This window comes from Mauremys reevesii, linkage group 11, assembly GCF_016161935.1.
Source record: "Mauremys reevesii isolate NIE-2019 linkage group 11, ASM1616193v1, whole genome shotgun sequence".
In the NCBI taxonomy this organism is placed as follows: domain Eukaryota; kingdom Metazoa; phylum Chordata; order Testudines; family Geoemydidae; genus Mauremys; species Mauremys reevesii.
Genome location: NC_052633.1, coordinates 45,320,110 through 45,344,619, shown reverse-complemented (window position 1 = coordinate 45,344,619; position 24,510 = coordinate 45,320,110). Strand labels below are relative to the sequence as shown.

General features: G+C 35.5%; 1 protein-coding gene across 2 annotated transcripts in view; it reads left to right on the top strand.

The window, feature by feature from the left end:
• Window positions 1–24,510, top strand: part of PSMD14 (proteasome 26S subunit, non-ATPase 14) — a 63,067-nt gene that overhangs the window by 21,270 nt on the left and 17,287 nt on the right. For both annotated transcript variants that reach the window (XM_039495202.1, XM_039495200.1), the window contains 4 exons: window positions 11,289–11,360; window positions 11,747–11,866; window positions 13,085–13,155; window positions 14,180–14,330. In XM_039495202.1, coding sequence (XP_039351136.1) covers window positions 11,289–11,360; window positions 11,747–11,866; window positions 13,085–13,155; window positions 14,180–14,330 — 414 coding nt within the window. The remainder of the gene's footprint in view (window positions 1–11,288; window positions 11,361–11,746; window positions 11,867–13,084; window positions 13,156–14,179; window positions 14,331–24,510) is intronic.

Here is a 24,510-nt window from a genome sequence, read left to right as displayed (position 1 = left end):
TTGTATATACCTGATCCAGCTTCTATGAGGTGAGCCTGGAGTAGTCATGTAATTGCAGCTTCCCATACTAGTTTGCATCCACAGATTGGATTAAATATTCTTATTTAATGATTAACATTTGTTTTAGCACTATTGAGTTACTGGCTCTCCAGATATGCCAGCAGAGGTGGTTGGGACACATCAGAAGTGCTTGAGGAAACAGTCATCTTAATGTTATCCAGTCCTACTTTTTCCTTGCTATACATTCCTCAAATACCTACTGACAAATTTCTTTTGTTTGGGAGTTGCAGTGAGATGTGGTGCACCTATTTTGTGCTTTGATGTCCTGCCTGAAGTATCTTTTCATTCAGATTCTTCCTGAAGATGTACTTCCACAATGCATTCAGTCATAACAAATGAAATAAAAACAGAAAAAAAAATTACTAGCTATTCTTGCAAAGTCTCCAAGTGCATCCTGTTCTTTCATACTGTAAACTCTTTGCAGTAGGAATGCTGTATTTTTGTCTTAAATCCCTTTAAATGTGTCACTGCACAGAATATGATTTGGTACCCAATATCAGTACCCGCAGAGCACTAGATTCCCCTAATTAAGGTGTGATGTCCAAATAGGGTAGAAGAGAACCTGGGTTTACCTACTGAAATTTTGCATGGGTATAAGTTTATACACCCTAAATTCCATTATCTGCCTTGAGGCTCCTCTTCCCCATACCCACTGAGAATGTGGTCTCTAGCCAAGAAATAAATCCAAAATCCCTTTGGGCAGTGAGGGAGGAATCTCGAAGGCAGGAATACTGGAACTTTGCAAAATGAATTTCTAACAGTTGTTAGATTGTTTGTATTTTCCTTAAGCAGAACTTTAACTCTGAATTTTCCAGGCTTTTTAGCATTTTTGGGTGAGGAATATGATCTTGTTTTTCTGTGTGAGAATTACAGCATTTTCAGGGGCTCTTTCCATCTCCACCCTCGTCTGATATTTACAACCTCATTTCCATCTTAATGAAGTTTTATTATATCCTGAAAATTTGTTATACATTTTTGAAAATGAGTAGGAGGCAGTATTGACTGCAAGTACTGTTGTCTGGCCTCACATTCCTTACATGGTTTTAATAACTACTTGAGTTTTTGATTTGAACAAAACAAAAACACTGGAAATAGCTGCATTCAGGTGGACACTTCATTTTAATACATTTGTTAACATTCTAAAATACCTTTTAAGGATTAAGACTCCTTTAAAGTAATACTGCAGAATTAGTTATACATATGTATAGATATATTTTTAATGATGGAAATAAGATGTTTGTAATAAAACACACTAATTAGGATTTTGGCTGGTCATCTTTAAAATAAATTGTACTGAGATCAAATTTCAAGCTTAACTTTGATCCCATAGGCACAAAGGCATTGCTTGATCTGATTGGATCCTTGGATCCCCTAGTGTTTAGTCTATAGTGAGAAGGCAGTAATTTAAACTGTGATGAATAAAAAGCACCTGAGTAAAATCATTTTTCAGGAGCTTGAACTTCAGTCTTCTAGATCTTGTCTGTCTAGCAGCTTTAGGAGATATGAACGCTATTTTTTGTAAGATAAAATTTTAACATCTATTCAAAAGAAGAAAAATTCTTGGTCACCAGTTGAACAAAACATAATTGAATTATTAAGTTTTATAGGACATAGAATCTGTACTTAGGCCTTTCTGAATGGGTAGCTCAACCAATTCCTTAAAACTCTCATTTAGAAGATGATATTGGCAGAGGCAAAGAAGAATTTTTGTGCAAATTAGTCAAAATTAAAAACTTTGGATCAATCAGCTAGCACCTGATACCAAATAATTTGCATGTTTTTTCTTTGTTGATCATTTTAACCTTTTTATACTTCTGTTATGGAAAAAGTCTGAGCTGATTCTGGTTGTGCAGTTACCCTGTAAGAGAGAGAGGCTGCACACTTGGAAAAATTACTTAATATTTTTAAAGCTGCATTTTTAGACCCAAAGCTTCTATGAGTTTGAGTTACTGTCGCAGGCCAGTTTAACTGCTCATGTTGTTTTGAAGCCTGCCAAAGCTTCCTGACATAATGTTATGTTCCCCATTCCACAGTCCTTACATGCAAGACTGATGGTGTGAGACACTCTTTTTATTCCTAATACAGCTAGAGTTGCTATTAATTTGAGTTACCTTATTTTTGCTTAATTTTACCTTAATTTTGTGGAGGAGATGGGCAATTGGCAAATATACTGAGAGACGTTGGATTTTCTTGTGCAGCTTTATCTTATCCCAGCTAGTTTTGGGTTCATCACAGTACATGCTTTAAAACACCAGCAGAGGCCTTGATGTTAGCCCAGATCAGTGCTTCAATTGGAGGATTAATATATGATAAATGACTAACTGCAAACATTTCTATAATTTTCTCTTTCTGATAGTATGTGAACCAGCAAGGGAGACCATGGTTTGTTTATAAATATATAGTGTTTGTAGAAATCTAAGCTATTTTATAGCTATAGTGTGTTTGTTTGCTTGTTTGGTACAAATACGGACCTAATCTTGTAAACAGTTCTAGACATAGTGCTTACTTGCAGAAGTTGTCTGGTAAATTAAGAACTATTTGCAAGAAACTAGAAAGCTAAATAAAATATTCTGACTGGCCACTATGCAGACTGTGCGGGTGGTTCAGCATGAAAATTTTAATTTTACTTCTAAAATTTGTTTTCCCTCTGTAAATTCCTCTGGTATTTCCTGATTTGTTGTTCAGCCCAGAATTCATCATTCTGTGACTTCCCTGGTATTGGAGAGCTATTAATTTGCTATACTGCCGATTCTGCAGTATGTTTTTTTTTTTTTCTGGTGCATTAAATGAAGAGAACTGTTGAAATATGAAGAAACTTTACCCTTTATCATGGGGACTGAATAAAACATCTATTAAATTCAAGGATATTTTATTACCTTTTCATATGTAGTAAATATTCTGATTATTTCATGGCAAAAATTGTACCCCTGGGTTCAAGCGCCATTTTTATTTTTCTTGGATTTATATTTTAATTCTAGGAATTACTGTGTAAGTGAGATCACACCATTAAAGGAGTCTTAGCTTTTTTTGTCAACTGGTCATCAGAGTATACAGTGTACATTAGCAGACCTAAAAGGAATTTATGAAGTCCAACAAATCAATTGTATGTAGCTTTTGTACTATCACTAGTACCTCTCTCTGCAGATTGTCATATACGTATGCACTTTTGTCAAGTAATGGTCTACAAATTGTTACATTTTACTCACTGTTTATGAATCTTAGTCTGTTTGATTTACATTTAGAAAATATAGTCTCTTCAATATGTAAAGCAAAATAATTCTTACTCCACAGTAATGGGAGTTGCATTTGTGTCCTGGTGATTTTTCCCTCCTATATAATGCGCACAGTGACTTTTGTCCAGAGGATTTATTTTGGAGCAAGTGGTGAAAATGATTTTTTCCACATTCAGAAGTAACACAAGTTTTAAATTAATCTCCCTCAATTGTCTTTAGGTGTAACAGCTGAAATTATGTACTCAAAGGGTTAAGTCAGCATGAAAGAATTCATTTCCACTTTAATGACCTAGCCTTGCTGGGTTAGGACGATGGGGAACATGCTTCTGACTTGTACTCCTATTGCCAATTAACACCTCCTATAACAGGTGTCCTCAGCTAGTCATTGAAGCAGAGGCAGTAGAAATAGTTTACATGCGGCTTGTTTTTCACACTAGTTGTTTAATACTCACAAAATTAAAGTATTAAAAGGTTTTCTTACCTTGCTGGTTAAGAAATAAACACTATATCTTTGGATATGTGTGTTTGCTTATGTTTGTCTTGTCTTTTGTATTTTAAATGGTGCCAGTTGTAAAAATTTGAGATGTTGGATACATCAGATGTTCTATTTTATGTAAGAATTCATTGTTGTTGGATATCACCACAAAGAAATATATTGTACATCATGATGTTAGCTCATTGCATCTTTTTACAACTGTTCCCATTTGGTCAAATGGGGCTTCTTTGTTGAAATCCCTTCTTTGTTGAAATGAGACACATTTAAAATCCATCTTTTATACAATTATTATGACAACAGAGCAGTATTGACATAGAATTAAACAGAAAATGTCTGAAATATTTCTTTCACGGTTGCTATCTATCTCAAGTCCACTTTTATATACATATTTTAAAGAAATGTAAAACAAATAGTACAAGTGACAGGCAGTGCTCGAAAATGACACTTTAGTTCACATTTAATCAGCAGGTATTTTAATAACATAATAAAATTGGCTAAATTGATACCAGTTCACACTAAGAGAAAGGTGGAGTAATATACCTAAAAGTGTTAACAAATTTGCTAAAAGGCCTGAATAGATAACACTTTGAGGCATTAGTTTTCTTGCTGTTATAATGGCAAATGCCTTATGTAACACTTAATCAACAAGGGCTGTCCAAGTAAAAGTCACAGCTTCTTATACTGGATCATAGTTTAAGCATGTGAAAGAAAAATAACCCCTCATTTAGTTTATCCTCACATTCTGTTCATGGATTCTTACTCCTTAGAACACTTATTGAAAACTTACTTTTGCGTCTCTTAAATAAGAGACAAAACAAATGCTTGTTCATGATGCAAGTTTACCAGTAATCCTGATTTCTCTAAGTGATAGCTTTTATTAAAATAAATAAATAAATAAAAAGACTGGTTATGCTTATGGGATGAGATGGTTGGCTTGAGAGCAAGTCAGTTCACTGATTCAGTTTAGAGGTAGCAGCATCTATTCCGTTTTTCCCCCTGCAGGGATTGATTTTAATGTTGCTGAATGCTTTGTGCTTGCCATATATATTGGTTGCTAAGGATTTTTTAAAACGGAGTTTTCCTTTGACTTTTTATAGTTATATTATTGTCCTTATTTATAAGAGAACAAATAAAGGAATTTCTCAGATTTGTCTCCTGTGATGTTATAATCCCCATTCACTTTCCTGTTTTCCCAAGAAATTATCCAGTAGGAATAGGGGAAGATATTTCCTATTTCTCATGTGAAATACAATAAAGAATTTTTAGGAAGGGACTCTTCTGGCTATCTCTAAATATCAAAATGAAGCAAAAGCACATTTTTTTCTTTTGCTGATTATCTGCTTATATAATCGAGATGTATTGAAGATGTAAATATCTAAAAGTTCAGGTTTGATGCACCATTTAATTTAGTAGTAAGTTTCATCAATACAGTGCCCCTTCACTCAAGCTGGCAGGCAGTTAAATTTACTAAGGGTGACGTTTGCACCTGGTATCAAGGGTCATGTAAGCCTCTTAGTCTCGGAGCTCACAGAAGGGGTACACAGGTCTCTGGAAGGCTGCAGTGGGAATGGGCCAGAGGAGGGTCCCTTGGAATCTGTACTGTTCACCCAGACACCAGATGCAATGGACTTGAGACCGCTATTCCAGTGCATAGGCTAGAATGGCAGCCACTTGTGGATCATACTCTGGCTTCCGAATTGACTTAATTTTCAACATATGGAAACATTAAGAGAATTAGCAAACCAGCCTTTTAAACCATAAAGGCTATTTTTCAATAGTCAGTGAACTGAAGAGTTACTTGTTCCAGAGGATTGGTATCTCATTAGTTTATTCCAAATTTTTTTTTAAAGTATTCCTTGCAGTTACCATGTCATAAGCCTTTCCCTTATTAATGCAGTAGTTGAATATGTAGTAATTTAAAAAAAACAAAAAACCTCCCACAACATCTAGTGGATAAAAGAATTGCGTGCAAAAGCAGCATGATTTAAGAATACATTATGCCAGATTAATTGATAGGATTACAAGATTAGAGGATGAAATTAAAGTAGACGTTACATATTTGTGCTTTAATAAAGTATTTGATGCTCTTTATCTCTAATTCCTGCTCCCCAAATTAATTTGAATCACTTGAATCAGAACACTGTCGATTGGTTGAAGAACCACATGTAATAAGGAATACATGGCAATTTGTCATGAAGGGTACCATAGGGATCAGTATTAGGTCCAGTGTTATTTAACATCTTTTTAATGATTTAGAAGAGAGTAAACACCATATTAATGAAATTCACAAATGATAGTACAATTGGGGGAGCTCTGAACCCCGGTGAGGACAAAGAAATAGTGCAAAGGGACCATCGCTGATTGGAAACATGATTAGAAAGTAACATGAGATTTGTTCTAGGGAAAATGCAAGGTAAAACATCTTTTGCCAAATAAATAGCAATAATGCTGAATAGCATTTAGGGATGGTAGGAACCTAATTAGACATGAGTTTGCAATGAAATATATTAGCAAAAAGGCCAATACAGATTTGGGCTATTTACAGAGAGGATTCACATTACAGAGCAAGGATGTAAAAATGGTTCTGGTGAGACTACACTTGGAATCTTGTGCTCATTTCTGGCCAGCTCCTTTCTAAAAGGTTAGACTAATTGGAGAGACATCAGGGAAGAACAGCGAAAATGGATAAGGGGCTGGCAGAATGATTTTTCTTGTTGTCCCTAATTCAAGGAAACATCTATACTCAGGGCAACACTTAAGCATGTGTTTAAAGTTAAGCACGTGCTGAAGTCCTATTGACTTTAAAGTAGGGCTGTCAAGTGATTAAAAAAATTAATTGTGATTAATTGCGCAATTAAAAATTAATTGAGATTGATCGTGCAGTTAATCGCACTGTTAATAAAATACCATTATTTAAATATTTTGGGATGTTTTCTACGTTTTCAAATATATTGATTTCAATTACAACATAGAATACAAAGTATACAGTGCTCACTTTATATTTTTTTATTACAAATATTTGCACAGTAAAAAACAAAAGAAATAGTATTTTTCAATTCACCTAATACAAGTACTGTAGTGCAATCTCTTTATCATGAAAGTTGAACTTAGAAATATAGAATTATGTACAAAAAACTGTTTTATTTTTTTAATGCGGGTAATGTAAAACTTTAGAGCCTACAAGTCCACTCAGTCCTGTTGCTTGTTCAGCCAGTTGCTCAGAGAAACAAGTTTGGCCTGGTCGACGGGAGCGTGTTCAGGGATCGATTTATCACATCTAGACGAGACGCGTTAAATTGATTCCCCAATAGATCGATCGCTACCCGCTGATCTGGAGGGTAGTGTGGACGTACCCTTTGTTTACATTTGCAGGAGATAATGCTGCCTGCTTCTTGTTTACAGTGTCACCTGAAAATGAGAAAAGGTGTTTGCATGGCACTGTTGTAGCTGGCGTTGCAAGATATTTACGTGCTAGATGTGCTAAAGATTTATATTCCCTTCATGCTTCAACCACCATTCCAGATGACATGCGTCCATGCTGATGATGGGTTTGCTCAATAATAATCCAAAGCAGTGCAGACCGATGCATGTTCATTTTCATCATCTGAGACAGATGCCATCAGCAGAAGATTGATTTTCTTTTTTGATGTTTTCGGTTCTGTAGTTTCTGCATTGGAGTGTTGCTCTTTTAAGACTTCTGCAAGCATGCTCCACATCTTGTCCCTCTCAGATTTTGGAAGGCACTTGAGATTCTTAAACCTTGGGTCGAGTGCTGTAGCTATCTTTAGAAATCTCACATTGGTACCTTCTTTGCATTTTGTCAGATCTGCAGTGAAAGTGCTCTTAAAATGAACAACATGTGCTGGGGCATCCTCTGAGGCTCCTGTAACATGAAATATATGGCAGAATGCAGGTAAAACAGAGCCAGAGATGTACAATTCTCCCCCAAGGAGTTCACTCACAAATGTAATTAACTCATTATTTTTTAACGAGCGTCATCAGCATGGAAGTATGTCCTCTAGAATGGTGGCTAAAACATGAAGGGGCATATGAATGTTTAGCCTATCTGGCATGTTAAATACCTTGCTGTGCTGGTTACAAAAGTGCCGTGCGAATGCCTGTTCTCACTTTCTTGGGACATTGTAAATAAGAAGTGGGAAGCATTGTCTCCTGTACAGTTAAGCAAATTTGGTTGTCTTAGCAATTGGCTGAATGAGAAGTAGGACTGAGTGGGCTTGTAGGCTCTAAAGTTTTACATTGTTTTGGTTTTAAGTGCAGTTACGTAACCAAAAAAACCCTACCTTCATTAGTAGGTTGTATTTCCATGACAGAGAGTGCACAATGGTACTTGTATGAGGTGAATTAAAAAATACTATTTCTTTTGTTTCATTTTTACAGTGCAAATATTTGTAATAAAGATAATATAAAATGAGCACCATACACTTTGTATACTGTGTTGTAATTGAAATAAAATATAGAAAAACATCCAAAAATATTTAATAATTTTAATTGGTATTCTGTTGTTTAACTGTGCAATGAAAATTGCGATTAACTCAAAAATTAATCACGTGAGTTAACTGCAATTAATTGACAGCCTCACTTTAAAGTTAAGCATATGTCTTGCTAATCGGGACCTTCCTGGGGAAAGATTGAATGTTAATTTGCAACTTGGCCAAGCAATGACTATGAGGGAGAGGGTAAATAATATTTAGGTTTGTACCTGTGGTGTGGCAGATTATTTAGGCTAGTCTTGTGGGAGGGTTGAGACAGAGAAGGTATTATTGGAACAGTTCTTGGGTAAATCACTTTACCTCCCTGTGCTTCAGTTTCATTATCTATAAAATGGGGATAACTATATTGACCTTTGTAAAACACTTTGAGATCTGCTGATGAAAACACTATATAAGAGCTAGATATTTATTATTCCACAGCCTAATAAATCATACTGCAAAAGATTTATTTAAGCTATATTTTCCCTTTCTCAAATTCATCCCACTAATTCCAAATATACCTAATCCCTTACTTTCTGTTGGGGTCCCTGTATTAGTCAACTCCTTTGGTCCCTTAGCACCCCTCTCTGTAAGTGAGATCACCCATTCACATAATTTCAACCATAATTTTTAGACTAAAGATTCACTGGGTGACCTTGGGAAAACCCACTGAAAGATGATGGAATGGCCAGAAAGGTAACAGGCAAAAATAGAGGGGAGAATGGAGTTGTGAAAAATGGAGGACAAAATTTCAAGAATGACACTGTTGTCTATGGCCTCTAACAGGCTAGAAGTCGAGGGAGGGTTGAGAGTTTTAGGAAGGAGACTTCTTCTGGTGTATGGCTTCTGATGGCACCGCACAAACAGTGAGTTAGATGTTGGGTAAGTGATGCAGCCACTCTATCACAGCAACATCATCCAGAGACGTCAAGTGCATTCATCCGCCGTCAAGGTGATAAAGAGGGCAGTCCATTACCAGGTGGCACACTACCGGTATTTGTTCTTGAGCTCCAGAAGGGCAAGACAGGGAGGTCAAGAAGTTCAAATGTAAAAATGTAAGTTAAACTGCCCATGACCATTACGTATCCTGTTGTAACGAAGAAGGATCTTTATGCCCTTTGATTGTTCTAAGCGGCATGTGAGAGCTGAGCCAGAGAGAGTGGGGAACACTGTCTCTCAAGATGTACGTCAGCAATCCAAAATGAAGTCCTGGGCTACCCTTTGCCACTGTTCCTTAGAAAAGTGGTGTCTGATATACTGCCCGAGAAGCTCCACTATTTCAGAAAAAGAGAATCTTGACTTTAGCTGTTTTTTCTGATGTAGTTTTGAGATGAAATTGTGAAGTAAGCTGTCTTGATAGTTGGCTGCGTGCAGTAATGTGTCCAGGACACCACCTTCTTTAATCTGGGAAACAATGCCAGCCAGGACTGGAAGGTTGGAAACTGGAGTAAAGAGTCAAAGGTGACAAATAGGTATATAGAATTGTGGATGCAGGAGTCAAGGAGTATAGGACTACTGCTGGTTAAACAGAAAGATGTCGAAAGTAAAGAGGAGAAAATTTAATTTGTAGTGGAGGAAGTCACCTGAATTTATTATTATTATTAAAATGTTACACAGAAAAAAATCCTTCATGTTGTATAACTACCTTATATCATGCCCGGGTGGTGGGGGGCGGGTATGAGTGTGTGTGTGTGTGTGTGTGTGTGTGTGTGTGTGAGAGAGAGAGAGGTGTACATACACAAATGAAAATAGATACAATAGGTAAATGGTTTTTATACAAATTGAATTTACTAGTAGTTTTAGCTCTTGACTTTATCTTCAGATTTTATGGCCCATAAGGTTGGTCAATAGATCTCACTTGGATCTGTGTTGGGAGCATGTTGTTCCAATTTTACTGTTTCATTACAAGGTGAGGAGTTATTTAATGAAGTTGTCTAAATCTAGTCTTAAACAGCGTTCATCACTGTGGCATTGGAGTGCCTTCCAAAATTATAACGTACATTCTCATATAATTCTTTTCTCTTCACTCATCATGGACTGGACTTTTTTTTCCTCACTGGAATTTTTTCTAGTTATTCCGCATTTACACCGCATTACTAAGAGCAAATGTGCCCTGTTGTCTCCTTTTGTGAAGACTATAATACAAACACACTTGACTAATGAAGTACTATGACTTGGGTGGTAAAGGGATAAAATGAGATGTGGTTGTCTAGAGGTCATCTTGTCTCTGCTGTTCTTGGGAAGTGATAGTTTTACCTTCAAATAGCCTGCTGTAGTTTTTTCCATTTCAGCAGTAACACAATACCTTCCTCAACCGATCATTCACACCTGGGACAATTGTGCTAATTTTTGAATAACAACTCATAAAGCAAAGAGCAAAGTGTTTTGTTCACAGCTTTTCCACCTAGGGATTGGAGGTCCATTTTATGCTCACTGTACCAGTGTATCTCAGAAGTGCTCCCGTTGCCTTTATCTGCAAGTCTTCTTTAACTGAAAACAGATGAAGCAAAGGGAAACTGCTGTTTGTGTTGGTGCCAGTTAATCATGCTAGCCCAGCAGCATTTACATTCACACCACTGTAAGAAACACAGAGTTAATTGGTGAATTGGAGCTATTTTACAGCTGAGGAAGGTTAGCATTGCTGAAAGACTTAACTCTGACTAATGGAAACTCATCACTGATTCTGTATGTTTTGTAACAGGTTTGCACCCAGCACAATATTTACCAGTTTATTTTATTTGATTTCTGGCTAGATATCTAGACTGATCTTAAATTTAACTAGATATCATAGGTACCTTCCACCAAGTTGCAAAAAAGGTTAGTGTAAAAAAAAAAGTGCTGTATGTTTTCATTGTAAACACTGCAACCAATAGATTTACTGTACATAAAAGCACAGTCAGATGCACATTGTTCTTAGTCTTATAATTTTGTGCAAAATAAAATAGAAATAATTGGAAAATTATGCAATAAATTTGGAGTAAATAGTTAATAATTTATTCTGTTTTGTAGGGGCCACCTACAGATGCTCCTGCAGTGGATACGGCAGAACAGGTTTATATCTCTTCCCTTGCACTGCTGAAAGTAAGTATTCTACACTCTTTACTGTATATAGCACTTAAGATACAAAGCATTATATTTGTCCAGTATTCCATAAAGTGAAAAAAGTTTATAGACTTGTATTGTTGACAACTTGAGTTTTGACTGGATTGTTTGTTTAAATCTAGTCATAGAATCTTACTGTAAATGTTCCAGTTATTTTCTTGCCACCGATCTTTATTGCTTGTATTATTCTTAGCACTATTTCAATGCTTTACATTTTCAAAACACACAACACGCTGTTAACTAATGAGTAAAATAAACATCAGAACAGGGGCACTTCGGTAGAGGTAGAACTATCCCAAATCAAACCCCAAATCTCTTGTAAATCATACCATAGTATGTCATTGTAATGTTGGTATCACTTCTAGATGTTGAAACATGGTCGTGCTGGTGTTCCTATGGAAGTTATGGGTCTGATGCTTGGAGAATTTGTTGATGATTATACCGTCAGAGTGATTGATGTGTTTGCTATGCCACAATCAGGAACAGTGAGTACTTTTCAGTAGGAACGAAAGTAAATGTTTTCTCTCACATGAAATAATTGTACATCATGTTATGTTTTTCCTTCCCCTCACCCCAACACACATAAGGCATGAGAAACTACTAATGATATAAATGTCTGGATTATGCCCATATTAAATGTCTAAAGTCTGTTAAGATAATGTTTAAGTTGAACTTGGTTAGTGGTTTAAGCTGTGGTTTAAGCTATGGCTCGCACTAAGTCCTTAACTAAGGCCGTTATGCTGTCCATAGGTATAGTACCACAGTGTTTAAAGTTTGTAAACTGGTGACTTCAAGGCCTTGTATATCCAGTTGCAGTACTGATGGAAGTATTAAGGCCATGTTGCAAACTCTGGAAAGTAAGAGTTTGATGGAAATGATGCCATGCCCTTAACTGTAGTGGCACTGCTGAAACTGTGAATTTGAATTGCTTCTCTGGGGCAGAATTTGTACTCTAGTGGCATGACTGTGAGATGATATTTCCTTAGTGTGGAAACGTGATTGGTTTTACTTGAGGTTAAGAAATTGAATTTTATTAAAAGAGGGCAATGAACTGGAAGCTAGAATTGGAATTTACAGTGGTGCTGTATGTAGCTCAAATGAAATATTCGTCTTAATTAAAGAGGCAGTTTCCTTAATTACCATCAAGATTACATAGAATTCTCCAGTATTTCAATTATTTCTCAGTTTATTTTATGCATTTGCTAACATGTTGTACATAGTCAGTTCACTGCCTTTGTTGATGGTGTATGCCCTTTGCCAGGCTCTGCAAGAGAGTATATACCCCTAACAATGGCAACAGAGCCAAAACTGGGCTGGCAGTAATCAGCAGGAAGGAGTGTGCACAAACAAGAAATGGAGAGGAGGACGGATGAATGTTTTTCTGCATGGTTGGTGGTGGTGCTCACCCAAAACACACTTTTAAACAGAAAACTTAGCATTTTTTTCAAGGAACTATAGGAATAGATTGTTGTTATATTTAAATAATGCTCTATTAGAACTTTGATTTATTTAAAAATTAGATAATTTCCAAAAAAATTTCAAGTAGACAAACTTAAATAAAACTGTAAAGAGTAATGTCTCTTTATTAGTGAAGCTATTAGATCATTTTATGTCAGAGCAGTAAGAGAGTGTTTGCATGCATGTTTATCTTTTAAATTACTTTATATGTAAATACACTAATGCTGTCTCTCTTCCAAAATCAGGGTGTCAGTGTAGAGGCAGTTGATCCTGTATTTCAAGCCAAAATGTTGGATATGCTAAAGCAGACAGGAAGGTAACTGTTTCAAAGCAACATCTAAAAGTTTAAGTGGTGTACTGCGTGGGTTTAGGCTGCATGTTCTATATTCTACCTGCAAGACTTGTGATCTGTAGGGTATTGGTTAATGTTAATCAGTAATAATTGACCCAGTATTATGATGAATATCACATGTTATGCAACCCATTTCTCCCCATGTTTTACAAGAGAGAGAGACTTCAGATCCAGATGAGTATCATAAATTTCCTTCTATTATCATCATAATAGTAAGCTTTGGTTTGAATGCCCCTCTTGTTAGTATATGGAGTTGCTAGAAAATAACTCAGTTTAAAGGAACTAATGTTTGTACTTTATAAAATAGGAAAGCATTATCACTTTGGGTATTTTAGCTTTATTTACAGGCCTAGGGTTACATTTAGTATATAAAAGAAAGGGAAAAAACATTTTGATAAAAAGCATCTTCATGTTTAAACAAATTTTTATTTCACTCTGTACCTCTCAACAGTTGTCATCTGCTTGCTCAAATTCTTTTACTGTGGAAAAAACTTCAAAATTAATGTTAGCAAAAGGCTCAGCAGCTGAGCAGAACAGTGCAAATTGCTTTTTGACTGAGTTCCTAGTTCTACTGCTGGTTTAATTGATATTTAATCCTTTCCCGCCGTTTGTTCCCGTCGTCCATGTCTGAAATGGACTTTCTGCCGTGAAAATTCAACTCTTGACTCCAAGGAGTTAAAGAATAGATATTTACTTGAGCTGAGAGGGTAAAAACTGGTTCAGGGAAGGTGTGGTAACAGGGTGAAAAACTGAAAGCTTGATCTACCACTGCTAATGTGCATCCCTTAATGATAACACTCCTTTGTCGCACTTATTCATTTCCATGTTTTCACCATACTATGGTGAGTAATTTAAATGTTTCTAATGGTGCTTTTTTCACACCTGTGTCTCTCTTTTCTCATCCTAATTGATACCCTATTACTTCAATGTTTCTTTCATATCATACATTTTTATTGCTAGGAATTTCTAAATGCCCTCTTCATTTCAGGCCTGAGATGGTTGTTGGTTGGTATCATAGTCATCCTGGCTTTGGCTGTTGGCTGTCTGGTGTGGATATCAATACTCAGCAGAGCTTTGAAGCTCTATCGGAAAGAGCTGTAGCTGTGGTGGTGGATCCTATCCAGAGCGTAAAAGGAAAGGTACAGTAGGTTTTTTTTATTTTTTTTTAATCTACTTAAGATTTGAAATAAAAACACTATAAAATGCATATTAGTTCTTGAATGGTGGACCCACATTTCAAAATATCTCACTCATTTAATATTCTGTCTGCTTATAAATGAATCAAAAAGCTCTACCGAAAGTGTACCATTTTCATTTGTTCCAACACTTGCATCAAAAGTCCCTGAGCAAGCCTGTAGCCTTAAGCCGTATTTTATATTTGGAATGATCAGTTCTAACCTAGTCGTCTGTTTGTTATTCAAGAACCGTTCAACACTTCTACCATTTGAGCCTTTTTTTGAATAAACAGATAATCCAGGTCTATAGTGTTTTTAAAAGTTGAGATATTAAAGTTAAAGCTTACTAATTGCAAATTGGGATGGGTTCAGCCCCTAACATGAGCAGAAATAGTGCTTTATTTTATAAGCATTGCACATGACAGTTTCTGGTGGTAGCTGCATTCCAAATGTTTTAGACAATAAAAACTTCCCTAAAGACTTGGTCTCAGCCATTTAGATTTTTGAGTAAAGATGCAGATGAATGATTAAGTATGTTAAATGATTATGAAAAGATTTAACTTGCAAAGCACATTGGGTTATAGTTGTCCTTTGTTGAAATCTCTTTTGTTCTTGTTTAGTTCTTTTTTTTTATTTCTTTCTAGCCCCATATGCCATTTTCCTATTTCCTGCCTCATGACAGCAGGGAGCAGCTCTATTATCACCTTCACAGAGCTGTCTGCAAATGTGAGAGGCAATTCGATTTTGCTCAACCACAGGGAGAGTGGATTAGAAAAACTACAGAACGTACAGAAATTGGCTAGGTGGTTACTGCTTTAAAATACTGCTGAGGTGTTTTGTTTGAGCATGCAGTTCCATTGTACTGTAGACCAATTATTTAAAATAAATCTTAATATAGATGTATGACATTAGTATAATTTTATAAATAGTTTGAAAATATTTGTTTTCTGTATATGAAATACAGTAGTTGTATAGCAAGATTACATTAAAGCTACCAGCCAGCTCATCTAAATATTACCATTACCTCAGAGTGCTCATCTGTTATAAAATTATATGTGAACTCTTTGCCATCACATCATTACGACAGAGCAAAATCGGAGTCCATTCTAAATTTGGGGTCTATTCTTAGTTTTTTCAAAGCAAAAAGGTTGCCTATATAAGTATTCATCAAACCATAATATAAGTGATTTAAAAACAAATAAGCTTCTGGTGCTTTAGAAAATACTAAAAAGGAATTAAATTGACCTAAATACTAAAAAGGAATTAAATTGTCTTAAGTTCCTGATTACATAACTGATGTGTGAAAAGGAAAAGTGAAATATTTTGATAAAATATGTACTCGATTTCCTTAGTCGTCATTATGTATTTTCCCTTTTTCTTCCTGTGTTATAAAAATCAGGACAGGTTGCTTTATATTGTATCAAAGTCAAATAACATGCATTCTATTGCTGCATTTTTAAATTAGATCAGAGTTCATATTAAATTAATTGCTAAAAATGTTATCTTCATAGTAAATAACACTTCTGTTCTACAGCACTTATTAAGACAAAGTGTATTACCTACTCTTTGCTGTAACTGTGAATGTCATCTTTGGGGAAAAAACTAGACTTTGACTTTTTCTGCTGTCTTTTTATATTTCCTAATCTTGAATATGAGTAAGTGCAAGTGTAGTCTGGTATCTTTGTAAATATAAAAATAGTTCACAACTTTTCTTATGACATTGTCCGACTGTGCCAGAAGGAGGATAGGAGACACTGGATGTGGTTTATTATGCAACTTTATTCCTAAATGTCAAGAAGTATCTGGCAGGTAAAAGGGTACAGGGCAGGTGGGCAAGCTACTGGCAGCGCTCTCCCTTTACCCATTCTGGTTGCCAGCCAACCAGCTACTGGGACTTCACTCCCCCTTTGAATAAGGATGGATAGGGTTGGCTCCCTGCCATAACAGTCATAGGTGCATGAACCCTCCACCCCCAAATTCCTCTCCTTTGTAGCATAACTCCTTTAAATCCTTTACCAATCTTTTATCTGATCACTGCATTCTTTCCCCATGGAGTACCAGCACTGGACATTTGCCCCACACTTACATAATGAGTTGTGACATCATACCCTAACCCCTGTTTAATGTTCACACCGGCTAAACTGCCAGTCTGTTGCTGAGGGAAAAATTCCTCCCCAGATCTCTGAGAAAGGAGTGTGACTAGTGTAATGCCCACAGTGGATCATGACAAACCTGGTATCACAACTTTTCTCCATAACTGTGTACCAGAAATTCTAATGTACTGTCTAATGGTATCCTGTCTATAAAACAATAATTCCCAGCAGGTTTATCATACTATGACACACAAGAGTAAAGCTTGAGTTAGCTGGTTAAAGTTGGCTGGTTACTGTTACCAGAGTTCAGAAAGTATTACATTCATTTCTGGGGTTGAAGTCATTTGAAAATAAATTCATTTTAGTCCACATAGGCACCAGAATAGGATGTGGGAGAAGTCACCTCACATGGGTTTATTCCTAATTGTTGCCACTGATTTGCTTGTGTGACTGTATATCTGTCACTTAACCTCTCTTTGCCCCAGTTTTCCAATCTGTAAAATGGGGCTAACAATGATTAACCACCTTTGTAGAGCATTCTGTAATACATGGATTAAAAGCTGTGTTAGAATTGCTAAATATTGACATTTTTATTTCAGTTTCTAACATTTTTAAGTCTTTCCAGAGCTCACTATGTCTTTGCCAAAAATTGTCATTTAAAAAAAAAAATACAAAATCAGCAGCTGTTCCTCATCCCTGAACCAAAAAATAACAGTACATCCAACATAATCAATTCCTCTCCCCCCCCCCCCCCACAAAAAAAAAACTAGTCTTTGATAAAGACAGGTCCCTCTATTTGGTAAATAGACAGTCCTTGCCGTGTATTTTTAAATTACAACCTAAAAGTCATGGCACCACTGAAAACAGTTCAGGTGAGTTTTTTTCCAAAGGCACTTTACTGGTTTTCCATGATTGATACTTTAAGACATTATTCCAGGATATTTTACCAAGTATTTCAGTTATTAGGTTTATATTTGATGTGAGAAATCTGTTTCTCACATCAAAATAGGATTTTTTGTATTCTTCATATATTAAATAGGGGTACATATAAAAATCTCTCTGAAAACAGTGGTTTAAATGTCCAGTGGATTGTAGTAGTCCTTTTAGTAACGACACTCTCAAAGTGAGTTACAAATTATAGTTATTTTCTGTAACAGAAGAGCAATCTGCATTTTCAAAAGGGATCAACTTTTCTTTGGGAGGAAACTTCTTTTGTAAATAAACTGCATGTATCATACAAAACTATTAGGCATCTTGTCAGGTAAAGCGATTATTATAAAGTATCTCGTGCTTGAACCAAGTTGTGTCATTTACCTGAGATAATTCAGGAGAGCTTGAAAGATACTGAAATTTTGTTTATTGCTCATTAAAGAGAGCCGGGGGGAAGAAAAAATCTGGGTTTTGTATTGATACAAAAATAGAATGTTTTAGACGCCTCAGAAGTTGTGCCCAGGATGTTGGGTAGCTTGCTGTTTTCAAAAAGCTCTTCATCCAGCCAGTTTGTTTCTAATGGGAACTCTAAATTGCATAGTCCTTTCATGTTTTTTGGATTATTTTCCTAGAAAAGGGATAATCTATACGAATTAGCTATGAAACAGGCCAGATACATATTCTTTTCAAAGTAGAGTTAAGAGATGCACTATTTATTTTACAGTAGCACCTGGAAGTTTCAACGAGGGCCCCATTGTGCTAGGTTGTGAATAAAGGCATGGTCTCTGCCCTGAATAGCTTTCAATCTCAATGGAGAGAGTTTTCTTTCTCCCAACCTTTCTCATTTTCCAGATGAGAAACTGAGGCACAGAATGTAAGTGACTTGCCAATGGAGGTCTGTGGCAGAGATAGAAATTGAACCTGGATTTCCTGAGTCTTAATCTAGAGCATTAACCACAAAATCGTCATAAGCATATTTCCCCTCTGTCATTGGTTTGCGTATTCAGGTTTCAGTTTAGAATGATAAAGCATACTGTAGCTATCATAGGAAAACATTGGATTATTAAACTGTGTCCCTTAGAGTTTTGTTGGCTTGCTTTATCCTGCCTAAATGAGATATAATCTCTTCAAGAATGGTCATGGTTAATTTGAACTAAATGAAATAAAACGCTACACAGAAACTGGCTATGAGATGGCTATACCATCTCTTTAACCACAACTTTATCTGCTTGTGTGCCAAATGACCTCTCTTTCTTAATGGAGATCTCTCCTAAAAGCCAAATTTCTTGCATCAAATCCTAGAACTCTGATTCCGCCTAAGATATATGCACCATTTTAGATCTTGATTTGAACCTGTCTGTTATGTATCTGAGCTATATTATTTTGCCTGTTTCTGACTTGGATGTTAAGATCCTTGGAGCACAGGACTGTCTTCCTTTGTTTAGTTCTCAGCACTGAACAGTGCACACTGAAAATAGCAAAATAAAGTTACAGTATTTAAACTTCATATGTTAAGACTAGACTTCCTTAACACACATTTTCCCAAACAAGAAGAAAGAAAGCTGGACTGCTTTCCAGGACAATCCTTTATGCTGCTGCAAATCCACAGCTCAGTGTCTAAATCTTCCATAGTCACATAGAGTCTTACTGAGTTGGAAAAATTATCCAGTGATCTAATGGAGTCAAATGAAGGCCAGTCAAATAATTATCAATTATTCCTTACATAAAATAAGGGCACTGAAGACTGTTCCAACAGAGTTCTCCTTCAGCTGACTTTAAAGGCTTAGTTTTTGTTAGTTTCTTGAAAGGCTGCATTCTTTTAGCCATAGCCATCTGTCTTACAGTTTTCAGTGGGCTCCTCACCATTTTATGTAAGGATGAGCATTTCCTATATATATTCAGTGTCTTTCCCCTTTGTTGGTCTATTTGGATTGTCCACACAGCAATGGAAGAGAGAATATTTTTAAGTCAGAATAATATGACTGTAAAATTAGAATTGGTGGAGGGACAGGTGTAGTACTTGAAATTGTGATTGGCCCTTTAAAATCATGTCTTGGAGTTTTTTTGTTTTGGGGGTTTTTTGGTTTTGGTTTTCTTTTTTTGTTTGGTAAGTGGTCTGGAACCATCTGATAAGTTTTTGGTAGTCTATATTTATAAATTTAGAAAATAATAAAATTAAGAATACATCCATGTTATGTTCTTGGTCCCCTTATGGGCCACTAAAAATACAATTTGGAAGTAATCTAGCAGTTTGTTTGGTTTTTTCCTCTGCCCATGGCCCTCCAAAGTTTAAAAAAGTAACCAACCAAGTAAAATCAAGACCCAAACACATTACCACTAGCAACTTGGCTGTAATACTTGTACTGTGGCTATTTGTCGTGAATTATTATGCTGATACCACTTTACAGTAAATTACTCTTCTGTTGTTTTTTTAAAAATACATGCTTTTGCACCAAGACTACTTTTTCCTGATGCAACATTCATTATTAACGTTTGACTTACTAAAATTGCTGTTTAGAAATTTTCATTTATACCACTCAAGTATTAAGGAGTCCTTATAATGTATAACTTTGGTAGAAACTATTACTAGTAGTAGGGCAGGGATTATGACTTTCAATATGTTTGTACAGTGCCTAAGTATTGTTGACCTTTCCATTGAAGTTATCATGCATTGTCAATGACCGTGTGTTAATTCTGTTGATATTGTATTATCAGACCATTATATCTTCAGTAAAAATTACTTTAAAATGCCACATTGAGTGGGCCTAAGCCATTTTTTTAAGCATCGCCACACAGACTGAAAAAGAGGTGCCTGGATGCAAGGTTATTAAACCAATAGTCCCTTTGAAAAGAAAAGAATCTGCAGGGATCTTGAGTATTTGTAGTCTTATATGTATTATAGCTGCAGAGACTGAAGAGAGAAAAATGGAATGGTTGAGAAATAAACCAGCCAAAGAAGAAAAACTTGGTATCCTTGAGTTACCTTTGCATTGCTTATTGGATGATCTTTACTATTTTAAATCCTGTAGTAAATAATCACAAGAATGAACAGAGCACAAGATTTTGTCTGCTTTGTAACTGTTATTTTTAGTTCCATAAATGGCCAGATAATGAGAACTTGAAACTGAAGTCATTCATTTACTCTTGGTACCAGCTTCCCCAAAAGTGTCACACCAAATGTACTTCAACTCTGATCTAGAGTGACGTCCCTGGAGGTCAGAGTAGTTCAGTCTGCATGCCTGATCAATCATTGACCAAGTCCAGTGAAATTGTCAGCAAGAATGCCGGTTGTGATAGTGTTTTGTGATGTGGACATCCGTCCACTATGAGCTAGAATGGGATCACCAGTTTATTTTACAGATAGCCAAATAACCAACAAAGATCTGTCAAATGATAGCAACTCAATCACTATTGAGTGAAAGGTGGATTCATTGCAGTGATCTCCAGGTGAAAGGCTGAGGCATCCTAATCTGAACTAAGCAAAATTTCAGCCTTGAACTCTGACTTGCAGAACAGAGAAATGGGAATTTGTCTTGGTTTTGATTTGTAAGAAAAGCAGGAAGCTGATAACTGTTGAATTATTAGAGAACTACATTTTTTTTGAAGCATCATTTTTTTGTAGTAGGAGATCCTGCATATTTAATTATGATATAGGTATCTGTGAATATTTGTACTTCCGTTCAGAATAAAATTTTCAAAATTAGACAAAGTACAAATTATATTATTGGTCCAACTTCATCACCGTTTTTCCTTCCTGTTCCATTGTAAAGCCAGCAAAAATATTATAACTATACATTCTCAACATTTTTGTTCGTTAGTGCATCATGTACTCTACACAAATAATGTAGTTTCTGAACAGAATATTACAAATCAGAAAACTTGCATTTACAGACCTCATTGTTAAAGTGAGTGTCAGTGTTCTGATTATATTTTTTGATATGCTGTGCTCTAAATCAGGTGATAAATGCTTGCTTAGTAAACTGTTTTTATAGGTTATTTCAGTTCATTCCCTTTCCTGAAACACAAAAGTTCCAAGTATACTTTTCATTGAAAAGTATTAAATGTTTAAATACCTTTTACCATGGTGGATGTAGAATAGTCCATTTATCTTCATTAAGGTATATAGCTTTAAAACTTGTGGCTTTGCTACTTGTGAGTTATGGATGCATGCCCTCACTTGTCAAGATAAATGTATTATACTGTAGTTGTCTCCCCTCCCAATATGGATATTCAAGTTGTGCAGCAGATTTGACCACAGTAAGCAATTCTCCAAGGATAAAGAAAGAAAATGCACATACTCCTAGGAATCTCTTTTCCACAGATAAAATTGACATTTTATAAATAATTTCCATGTTGCAAACTTCAAACTCACAATCACAGCAATTCAGCTATATGAATTTGGCATGAGTCAGTTTCAGTTCCTAGTGCTTTTCATTGGAAATGGCATAAAAAGTAAGATTTCTCTGAATTTTTTATGCTGTGGGCTTACAAGGGACAGAAGATGTTCTTCACTTGTGGTTGTCTAACAGTGCATGGCAGCATAAATAACGAAATGGTCATAAACCTTAGCTGCACTTCTAAGGTCACATGTTCCATTTAATTTTTAAAGAATTTAGAAACAAACTAAGCAGTTGATAACAGGTCAGTTGCAGGTGATAAAAGATATTTTAGATGGGACATTACTTCTTTTTCCACACCTGGCATAGCCACGTTATATCTTTTGCAGAGTTTTTTCTTATGCACTGGTAGGTTCGTCCACAAACCATAACAAGATTCTTGAATTTCAGGGTAACAATGCATTTTTAAAGACAACTTTCATATTGCATAGATTTTTTTTTTGCTGCACAAATATTGATGTCAGGAAAGTTTGTTTGAATAACGAGGATGATTTATCTCTGCAGTTTGTCACTGTGTGTAGAACGGCATGCCAAATACAGGTATGCTTTCGTAAAATGAGTTTCTAGATTTGCTGTTGCAAAAACTTGTAGAATTGAAATATGTCATTCTTTAAAATATTTTATATATAGAACTTTTTGACTAAAAATTCCACCCCAATAACCAACCCCCCCCCAAAGCTGTGCTCAAATGGGCCCCACTGTGTTAACTAGATTGTCATTTGCAATACAGAAATGTCTGTTCCTTTAAAAAATGTTCAGTTATGTGACTATGGTTCTTTAATTTACAGAGACAGAATTGATTGAAGTCCTTGTATTAAACATGAAACATCTTAATCAATCTAGTTTTTAAAGTTTCTTTTCAAATAAGTATACAGAAGTAAAGTTAAAAAAAACAGATTTTTTTAAACGAACACAATCAAAAAATTTGCTCTCTGTAATTCATTGGCCAGGCACAGGATAAAAGCATGAAAAAAGTGAATAACATTGGATCATATTAAGCATAGCTACATACAAACAGCCAAAAAATTACAGATGACATTGAGTTTAGAGATGATTTGAATTTTGACTATATAAAATGTATTACTCAAACTATTGTTGGTCATTGACCCAGCGACATCCTTGCAAAAAGTATGCCATCTTTATTGTTTTTCACATTATTATGGTTCTTGTAGCTAAGACAGATGTACAAAAAGATACAGTTTTTATTTTGTATTGGCAGCTTCCAAATATTTAGTATCTATTTCCAAGAGTTGCAATTAGTAAAGCATCCATGGTACTGAAATCCACACATCCCACAAGCTAATTATATTTGCAAGGTCAGATTGAATACATATTTTCAGAAAAATAAAGGGTTATATAAATGTGTCTTCTACTTGGCTGTTATATCACAGTTTGTTGATCTGGAGTATAATGTGTACAATTCACAAATTTGTCTGATAACAGAAAGTGGTGTGTGATTGTGTTTATTTTACTAACCAGTATATTCACAGCAATCACTTCCAAATATCTCTCCAGTAAAGATGTGTTAATTACAAAACAGACAAGGTCTTCTATTATATTAAAGCTACTAACAAGAAGACAGCAGGAATCACACATGTAAATAGCATCATCAACCCCTATTTTAGTCCTCTGTTTTGATCTGTGAGTTGTGCATAGACCAAAGGTGCTATTAAAGACTCAGTGTATGAAATAGGCAGCATTATATGAACAAAATTTATTCAACAAGAAAACAGACCTTTAACATGAATTTAACAAGCCTGAGAAATTATAAACTATCATATGCCGCAGATTCATGCAGTGATAATAAACAAAAAAGGAAAGTAAGAGGTTTTCTTAAACTAGCCAAACTGCTAATGGTTTTGTTATAAGCTGTCTACTGTTGAAGTGACCTCTGAAAAGTCTTGAGACACTTTGTACCAGAAGAAATTAAATGGTCAGGATGGTGAAAGAGTTTCAGTGTGAAAAAAGCATATTTATAACTGCTACCATCATAATCTGGGAAACATCCTACTACCATAGGCTTGAGTTGGGCTTTCAGAGAGGTAGTCTAAAAGCCTCATGTAAAGGTGTTACTGTTTTTGTTAATACAGTGCATGCTGTCATGAGGTAATAAGTACAATGAAAACTATAAATTTGGAACTACTGTAAATCCTTTAAATTCTTAAAGTAACTCTGAAAATGGATTTTTGCTCTGCTTTAATTAATCCTGGGAGGTTCTCTGTTCAGATTACTGTCTCTCTAAAGTTCCATTGTTAAATATGAGGTGACCATGTTGCTGTCATTTGATTGCATCATGCTATACTTCAAAATAAACACAGAAAAAAGACTTTAGTTTGAGCACCTGGAGGTGTGCACACCAGGGCTTTTTCCTTGAATCTTACTGTGGCATAATTAACACCTTGTTCACCCATTGCTCATTAGTGCACTGGACATTAATGAGTCTATTTATTTTGATATGATGCTCTAAAGGAGGAACCGATTTGTTCTCACTGTGCAAAAAGCAATTAGAAGATTTCACAGAAATGTAAATTTAGGGTATATTGCTGTATTTATGCTTTTATTGCGTACTAGATCTAAATTTAGATTGCAGGTTGTTGAGCATGTTGGTTTCCTTAAGACAGTTGCTATAGTGATGGCAAAGAATTCCTTTAATCTTGGTGTAGCTAAAGTATTTAGTTTTTTATTGGTTGTCATAATGCTACTAACAAGAAAAAATGTCATTCA